The sequence below is a fragment of the Gekko japonicus genome, unplaced genomic scaffold (assembly GCF_001447785.1).
Source record: "Gekko japonicus isolate JY-2015 unplaced genomic scaffold, Gekko_japonicus_V1.1 scaffold273, whole genome shotgun sequence".
Lineage (NCBI taxonomy): Eukaryota > Metazoa > Chordata > Lepidosauria > Squamata > Gekkonidae > Gekko > Gekko japonicus.
In genome coordinates this window covers 236,941-246,555 of record NW_015167539.1, presented here as the reverse complement: position 1 = coordinate 246,555, position 9,615 = coordinate 236,941, and the positions used below count along the sequence as shown (strand labels likewise).

The 9,615-nt window shown below is 42.5% G+C and overlaps 1 protein-coding gene across 3 annotated transcripts in view; it reads right to left on the bottom strand.

Moving 5' to 3' along the window:
- The window catches only part of GRAMD1C (GRAM domain containing 1C), a 119,161-nt gene that overhangs the window by 36,394 nt on the left and 73,152 nt on the right, over positions 1 to 9,615 (bottom strand). For all 3 annotated transcript variants that reach the window (XM_015413578.1, XM_015413577.1, XM_015413579.1), the window contains 2 exons: positions 3,804 to 3,922; positions 1,973 to 2,096 (listed from right to left, as the gene is read on the bottom strand). In XM_015413578.1, the coding sequence (XP_015269064.1) occupies positions 1,973 to 2,096; positions 3,804 to 3,922 (243 nt within the window). The remainder of the gene's footprint in view (positions 1 to 1,972; positions 2,097 to 3,803; positions 3,923 to 9,615) is intronic.

Genomic DNA, 9,615 nt, shown 5'->3' with positions numbered 1-9,615 from the left:
GATCTCCAGGAGGCAGGGAGCAGGAGATGGAAAGCTGAAATCAGGGGCAGATAATGGTAGGTTGATACTTTGCTGGGAAGGAGAGAGAGTTGCCAACTCCAGGTTGGGAGATTCCTGAAGATTTGAGGGGTGGAGCCTGGAGAGAGTTAGGTTTGAGGAGGAGTCGGACCTCAGACAGGTACAATGCCATCAACCACACCCTTCCAACCACCCATTTCCTCCCGGGAAACCTTTGGTGTCAATCTCCAGGTGAGGGGAGGAGATCACTCAGAATTACAACTGATCTCCAGGAAGGAGGGTAGAAGTCAGCTGCAGTCAGAGGGACAGATACCGGTAGGTTGATGGTTAGCTGGGAAGGAGATGGGGTTACCAACTCCAGGTTGGGATATTTCTGGGGATTTGAGGGGTGGAGCCTGGAAAGGGTGAGGTTTGAGGAGGGGTTGGATCTCAGACAGGTACAATGCCATAGACTCCACCACCCAAACCAACCATTTCTTCCTGGGTAACAATTGCTCCCAATCTCCAGGTGAGGGCTGGAGATCACTCAAAATTACAACTGCTCTTCACGTAGCAGAGATCAGTTCCTCTGGAGAAAATGGTGGACTCTATGTCATTATACCCTGCTGAGGTCACCACAGCAAATTGACGCTGATTGTCCAAGGCCTTGGCCCTCTCCCAGAGCCTCTTTCTAGAGCATTGTATTTATTTCCACAACAAGCCTTATTCCTAGTTAACTACAAAACTGGGAAGAATGTTGCACATGCTACATGAATGAATACCGAAGCAAAATTCTGGATTTCACCTCAAGAACTCTAGTCCTTTGTATTTATTTCCACAACAAGCCTTATTCCTAGTTAACTACAAAACTGGGAAGAATGTTGCACATGCTACATGAATGAATACCGAAGCAAAATTCTGGATTTCACCTCAAGAACTCTAGTCCTTCCTAGATGTCAACACTTTCCACTCCTCTCAACTCAAATTCGGACATTTGTTCACAGTAATTAAGACAATAAATTCTAAACTTCTGAAGTTCATGAAGAAATTCCATTGCTCATATACTCTCAGAGATTTGATAAACTATTAATGAAACTTCATTCATGTGAAAGGATAAGTTATTATATACGAGCCAAACTAAATGTGGTGGAGAAATTGTGGTGGCCATAAGTCCACCATCCCCATTTTGAAGTGATTCTAAAATGTTGTGAGAGCTTGATCCTGATACAGGCCATGGCACAGAGCTCTCCACCCCCTTGCCCTTTTCAAGTGCCAGAAAAGCTGCAACCTACAGCAGCTGTTTTGCATTTGGTAAGGCACGGAGTGGGAGGGGAGCTCCATGCCCTGGGCCCAATCCCCGTTGCAGCATTTTAAAATCACCTTACAATGGTGATGGTGAATTTGTGGCCACTACAAGTTCTCCACCATGTTTAGTTTGGCCCTATATATAGCAGTATTTAGAAGCCTTGATGTGCGATAGGAATTAGAAAAAAGAAGAAGTAGATTTTCTGACTCTATTCACTTGTAGAAAAAAGAAGAAGTAGATTTTCTGACTCTATTCACTTGTGATTCTCAGTGAGAGAATCACAAGTGAATTTCTGCCCAGGAATACCTGAACTGGATCTTCAAGGGTAGAAATCAGACCACAGAACTTCTTTCTCAAGCAGAATTAATTATGGGTAGAAGTGACATTGATGCATGAAACTGCCTTGTGTCAAGCCAGACCCAATAGACCAAGAAGCATTCTAACTGGCAGCAACTCTCCAGGAACTCAAGAAGACAAAGATCTTTTCCAACATCTTCTACTGGAGATGCCTACCTGAAGATGTCAGGGATTAATCCAAGGACTTCCTCTGCATATAATATCACTAAGTTACATGGCCTCTTCCCAAAACCAGAATGCTAAGTAGACAGTATTCCCACTTAAGCTGTGTGTTCAAACATTAACATGAAGAAAGACTCCTTAGCAGCTTACTTCTGTTAGCACGTTTCCATTAAGAGACTCAGTTTCAAGTATCTGAATATCAGGCTCTTGAATTACACCAACAGCTTTAGATGGCTTTTCATCCTTCTCCCCAGATTCATCACAAAGGCTGGATCTGTTAGGGCCAAAAAGACAGTTGCACAGTTAATTCACACTTTGTTACATAAATGCATGGCTTCCATTACAAACTTGATGGTTTCTTCAATTACTCAGCTCAATCCTGGATGGTATAGAAACAAAGAAATACCCTCCAGACATCAAGCAAGTATATGGTCCTTTCCATTTATCTGTTGCCTTTCCTAACATCCAGTGACCATAGTTCCCTCTAAGTTGAGTTGGTGTGAGCTAGCTCACAGATTTTTAGCCTCCGGCTCACACATTTTTGTCTTAGCTCAGGAAGGATGGCTCCAGAGCAGACTAATTTATGCAGCAGCCTAATCGCTCGCTCACAACTTTAATGCCAGTGGCTCACAAAGTAGAATTTTTGCTCACAAGACTCCACAGCTTAGAGGGAACATTGCCAGTGACCCTTTCAAGTTTTCTTAATGCAAGGAACTTCCTGACAGAAAAGACCAAAAGAGTATCCATTGAAGGGACTGATTTTCCCTCCGTACTACACCTGTTGAAGCTCAATCATCAGGCCACATAATGAACTCTACTTTGACTGGGCAGGAAGGGTGTTCTCACCCTGACATGCACAAGAGATGAAGAGCTGGAGCAAGAAATAGGAGTATGTAAGTAAAAAAGTACTTATTTTTTAAAAAACATGTCCTATGACATTATTCCTCTCACGTTTATCTCTGGTCATTGCACAACCTTTGCTCATATGACTTTATTCCCCTCACACTTCTCTTTGGGCAGTGTGTAGGCCTCCACAGTGGCCAAAGAGACAAGCAAGGTCACAGCAAAGTCACATGATCAAAGCCTATATCTTGTACTTGCAGCTAAAGGTTCTCGAGGCAGTTTACAGATCTCCATTAACACCATAAAACCATAATGACAACGAAACCAGCAATGGGGGCAAAAATCCTTTAGTAAAAAGAAAACACACCTTAAGTCTAGTAACTAAAAATTGTGTCAGAAATATTCTAATAAATTCCTTTAGCAAGTTCAGCAATAAAAATATATTGAAGCAATAAAAAGTTAAATCGCTAGAGATGGTAAAATACGAGGGATGACAAACTATTAGGGCAGGTCACCTAAAATACACATCAACAGTAATAATAAGAAATCATTGATCTGGTGCTGGAAACTTCAAAGACTAAAGTGCCAGCCAAATGGATGTGGGGGAGGGAATTCCAAAGCCATGGCATCAAGACAGATTAAGGTGTCTCTCTTGTCGCCAACCAAACCTCTTATTTCAGGACCAGACCAGATATTTTAAGGGTTTTAAGGTAATCGAATTGGGACTGAAAGCTCATGTCATTCTTCTAAACTTGGCAATACAAGTTCCCTATGTTGTGCCAATAAAAGATATGAGTAATTGTGCCACAAACTCATTTTACCAAATGCTAACTAAAAACTGGGGGGAGGTGGGCAACGAAGCCACTGACAAGCTGTCCTGTGGCTCAAAGGACTTTCATAAAACTTGAACCGATTAATTTCCCTTCCCTCTCCTTTTCTCCTCTGTGAGTCTCAGCTACCTTCAGTATTGTAGGCCTCCCAGAACATATTCAGCCCTTGCCAGAATGTTTTTAGCATCTCTTTCTTTCTTTAGATTAATGTATAAAGTCATAATTTTATGAATACCTGGGGAATTCCCCGAGGATGCAGAAATTTCAAATATACCTGTTAAAAGAGGTGATGTGTAAAATAATCTCACCTAGAGTGTCCATTCTCCTCAGATGATGAATAAAAATTTTCCATTTCTTCGGTGTTCAAGCCCAGCTCAGAGCCATAGCTTTGCTGGACAAGCTGCCAGAACTCCTGCTTTGTCAGTCTCTGCAAAACAGAAAACGGTTAAGTACACTTGGTCAGTAGCCGTCAGAAACTATTTAAATACAAGTAAAAAACTATTTTATACACTTGAAGGGCTCCAAGTTGACCATTATGAGAAATCTGTTTCATGCTATCCAGATAATATATCTAAGTTTTTTTTTACAAAGCATCCTGAGCTTTCATTGTAACACAAATGTTCAGTCCTTGTATCAGCTAACAAATATAAATCTAACACTCTAGGCAAGGAAGCTAGTTGGATCATCTGTCTTAACACTGTAAACTGCAAACGCTTTTCTATACATCTACTGGTATCTTAGCCCACCCACCCTGCAGTTCTTTAAATAAAACCTCCAAGTCATTTTTACTTACTATGAACAGCTGCATCCTCTCATTCAAAGCTAGTTGTGCCATAACTCCCTCTTAGCTAGCAATCTTCAGGTTAAGTAGTTTCTCCACCCAACAGCTTAAGAGGTTCCAATCGAAAAACAATAGCAAAGTAGTAAAGCACTGAGTGCTACCAAACCAAAAAGAGGCACCTCTACATTAAATCTCAGCTTTCATGTTAACTGTATTTTGCTTTCTTGTATCTTATTTTGTAAGGAAGATGTCTCCCTGCATCCATCTTGCAAAGAAGGTAAAGACTATGCATGGGGTTCACTAAATACCTGTAACATTATCATGGGTTGGACCCAACCAATTTTTCCACAGGTGAAAAAGGGAGGATGGGGTTCCCTTTGACCACCAAAAAGACTCCGCTGAGGATTATGGGACCTGCATATACAAAAGCCATGTGATTTCTAGGTAACCACAACAATATTGCCAGCCTTCAAACCTTGAGTTCTGTCAGTAAAAAACAGAGGAAAGACCCTCTCCAGAAATGTTTTGTCCTCCCAGTTCACCCCTGCTCCTTCCCCCCGCCTTGGAGGAAGGTCTCATTGGAGCCAGGTCCAGCAACAACCACCAGGCAACTTGCTGCCATGCAACTTGTGCAACTCACCCAGGTGTGGAGGTGGCTACTGATTGACTTGACGCCACACAACTCACCTGGGACCAGCAGCAACCTCTACACAACTTGGGTGACTTGGCTGGGCCTGGCAGTGGCCAGCAAACAACTCACCTGAATGATTTGGTACTGTATGACTTTTGGAACTAGGTCAGACGACTTTTCCCAGGGATAGACTGACAGGGAAGGGAAGGAAGAAAAGCTGAGAGCCTGTATGCAGCAGTAGTTAGATTTTCAGACTAGGATCTGGGAGGCCCAGGTTCAAATCCCCACTCTGGCATGGAAGCTTTATGGGTACCTTTGGCTAGTGACACTCTCTTGGCCTCATCTACCTCACAGGGTTGATGTAAGGATAAAATGGAGGAAGAGAGAATGATGCAAGCTGCTTTGAATCCCACTGGGGGAAAATGTGGGTTATAAATGAAGCAAATAAATAATGAATAAACCTGAAGACTAGGGAAGGCAGATAAATGAAAGGATGAATGGGAAGAACACAAGGAAGCGGGAAAAGAAGTGAGAATATGGGGGCTGCGATGAGGAGAGAAAGAGGAAATCATGTGAGGAAGCAGATATAGGGGGAAATGAAGTGACTGCAAGTCCTTCCAAGTTCCCCACTTATGTTGACATATTACACTACACCACATAAACCGACTATAAGGGACAAACTAAATAAATCTGGGATCTACTATCACATCCCCAACATATAACTTTTTCCCTACCAGATCTTCAAACAGAAGGGGATGGCAGAAGCACAGAGGAAACACCTTTCCCTTCACCAGAGTCAGAGGCCTGTTCTGTATCATACCACACACAGTTGCCTTTTGCAACTAAATTACAAACACAGATTCCCAATGTTTTATCTCGCTGGGCCCTAAATGAGAAGCATCCTACCAAAAAGAAGACATGGTACACAACCTTCCTGTATGCCTTTCTGGCACACTGATCCTGCATACTTTGCGCAATTATCATTTTGTCTCCAAAGGGCAATGTTTGTATCTTGCAGCTTCAGTAGGTGCTACCCAAAAACTAGATTTTTGGTGGAACATCTTCACAAATAATGCAACTGCAAAATGCAAGTTGCCCTTTTCAGGTTAAATGGTGATCAAACATACTGAGATGATCATACGTAGAGTGCTCTCCTGGTATATGGGATCAGAGACCCAAAAACACAACACTTGAAGAGGGCACTAATATTCAGGGCTTCCACCAGGAGTACTTAGTAAATTGTGCATACTCTAACCCAGTGATGGCGAACCTTTTAGAGACCGAGTGCCCAAACTGCGACCCCAAACCCACTTACTTATTGCAAAGTGTTGTGTATTCAAAGAGACCTGAATGCACTGAACTGTATGGAACTTGATGTATGTGAAACATACCATTGAAGTACAATGTAAAGCTTCGGCCTGGGCTAGGATCCTAATGTAACCAATAGGAGCACTAGCCCAGGATGTGTCATCCAATTACCTTACAGAGCAGGAGCGCTTGTGATTGGTCATTATCTGTTCAACCTGATAGGTTGTTATTTGTACAGTGGGTGTGGCTACATTAGCCAGGAATGTTTAAATACAGAGCAGCTGCTATGTTAAAGCTGTTCTGGCTGACTGATGTTGTACCGTGTTGGAGAAGTAACGAAGCTGAAGAATAAAAGCCGCATTCTTGCTGAATCACTCTCCGACTCTTTGTTAAGCTCACGACTTAACACAAAGTGCCAACGCGGCAATTTAACCTGAATACTGAGGTTTTACTTTAGAAAAAACAACTCATACATTAACTTAAGATGATCCAAACAAAGTAAGGAAAGCAATCCCAAATGCGTTCATTTACTTAAAATTATTTGGCAGAGAATTCGACACTTTAATGATGGTCTGGGCCTGGCTGGGGCGATGGCACGCGTGCCCACAGAGAGGGCTCTGAGTGCCACCTCGGTCGCCACCACTGCTCTAACCTGATCAAATAATTCCTAGCACGTGAGCAAATGAATAGTTCTTAAGAATATGAAAAAACCAGGGAACGCATCTACACAAACAGACCAGGGATAGCTCTACACTGAGCCAGTATAATGAAGTGGCTAGAGCGTCTGGGAAACCAGGGTTCAAATCCCCACCCTGGCATGAAGCTTATTGGGTGATCTTGGGCCTGTCACACTGTCTCTCAGCCTGACCTACCTCACAAAGTTGTTCTGAGGACAAAAGTGTGGAAGGGAGAACCATGTATGTCACCCTAATTGCCTTGGCATGAGGGTAGGAAGAATATACCTAAAATGTAGATAATATATTTCTGGATAATTAGTGACACTTTGGCTAACAGCAAGCAGCAAGTACAGTATTCATGAGTTTAGCCCTCTTGAACAGCTAACTGACAAGTGGCATGGACTTTAATAAAAGCTCTTTAAAAGTTTTTGATTAGTAGAATGTTTTTCATATGGCTGAGAATATCTACCATCTTTTAAAAGTATTTCTTGTTATCTTGCTGTTAACTGCCTTGAACCCTTAACTGCCTTGAACCCTTCATTGAGAGGAAGAGTATAAATGTTTTAAAATATAATAAATAAAAATGATACCCATTCTAATTTGGGAAGGTAATGCCTCACAGACACACAATTAACTTGACCAGAAGTATACAAGACAGACTTCTGCACTCAAAGAATAATTGTCTTGTGGAATTCACTGCAACAAGAAAGGCTATTGAACAAATTCAGCGGCCATTAGCCACCATGACTGAATGGAACCATCTATGTTCTGAGGCAGTAACTCTCTGAACACGGGGGTTGGTAGGCAGCAACAACACAGAAAGGCTTTGGCCACCATATTCTCTTTGTAGTCCTTCCAGGGACATTGGGTTGGCCACTGTGTCAAAGCAGCATGTGGGACTAGATGGACCAATGGTATGATATAACACAGCTACTCTTTTAGTTGAGTTATCACAAAGGGGCAGAAAGATAAAGTTGCAGCCATTTTACAATTTCAATTGAATCAGGGCCAAAGATACAAAGAGGAGCTGAGGCTGTCAACTAGCAGAACATAAAGCACCTGCAAGTACAGGAGCCCACTCGGGGAATTGGATTCAAGGTTAGCAAATATGCTGCCAGCTGTAGGGGAATTTACGTCTTCCAAACACTTTGCTCACACATTTGAAAAAAAGAAACACACACAAATATTACATGACTGCCTTAAGACTTCAGTGCTCTCCCAGGTATAAAAAATTAAACCCCATAGTTATGCCTCTGGATTTTCTACTCAGAAAAGTGGGGAGTGTTCAGCAATACTTTCGCAGGCTGACACTTAAAAACCAACACCCATCAAGTTCATCTATGTTTGAAGTACTACTGGTTTTTCCACCTTTCAACAGCTCACAGAGATATACTTTTACCTTCCTTCTAACTGAATGACTTCTTTAAAACATTGGGGCACCTTGTCAAAGTCCAAGATTTCTAAATGGAGATGTCAGCAGATCAGGAAGTGGACCAGGCAGGTTTCCAGAGAGCTATGCTCCCTTCTTTACTGGCCAATAAAGTTTTCTATGACCTTGAGAATAGGTACAAGCTAGGTTCTTGACATGTTCTTGACAGTCCTAAACTGACCTAGTCACTTTCACTTAGCCCGTTTCCAAACATGAACAGATTCCACTGATGCAGTTAGTGCAAGGCTCAAGCATGATATTTATCTGCTTCTAGCAAGCATTCTCCCGCCATCTGGGGTCTAAGCCAGCGGGGCTCTTCTTTGGTTCTTACTCTAATTTTTTATATGAGGCATGGTTAACACACTTAAGAGACCCCTCCTCCTTGGATTTATTGCCATAACTTGCAGGTTTCTAAGTTATTCTGCAGGTAGGAGTCTGCCTCAGGAATATGTCAGCAGTAGGGGTTAATTTTTGCCCTGGCCTCAATGGTCCAGGCTAGCCTGCTCTGGTCAGGTCTCAGAAGCTAAGAAGGGTTGGTGCTGGTTAGTATTTGGATGGGAGATGAGGGGTTGCCATAAGTCAGCTGTGACTTGATGGCACTTTACACACACACACACACACACACACACACACACACACACACAAAAGGGGGTGATCCCAGTTCCTAAAGCCTTCATGGGATACACACTGATTAAAAAATTCTTTACTCTTGGCTGCAGATCTCAGTTCATCTCCTTCAAAGTGAGTCACTTCCAGGATGGGCTATACTTGATCCAGCTTCGACACTTCCAAATTCTTTTTCTACTATATCTCTTGTTCTGGATAATCTCCTCTTCCAGAAATCACAATGTCTTCTGATTCTCAGAGAATGGCGTAATATTCCACCATCCAAACCCATCAGGTGCTCATTTACAACATCAACTACACTGGTGTAGAGGTTCGAGAGTACAGCAACACACAGCAGCACTACTGTGACTTTCTTTCAGGAGTGCTATCGTTAACTTCATTCCTGGCTCAGATCACACCCTGCTTATAGTTTCTCTCTACTAAAACAATATCCCACCTTCGCCACATGTGTTACCATTGTTCCACTTCACCCAAGTGGTGAAAAGTTCCAGAGACACTGCTCCTGGGTTGAGTTTCCTTAGTGTAAAAGAGGCATTTGAAGATCTACAGTGCCTTTGGATACTTACTTTGAGAGCCAGTTTGGTGTCATGGTTAGGAGGAGCGCGGACTCTGATCTGGAAGAACCAGGTTTGATTCTGCACTCCTCCACATGCACCTGCTGGTGTGA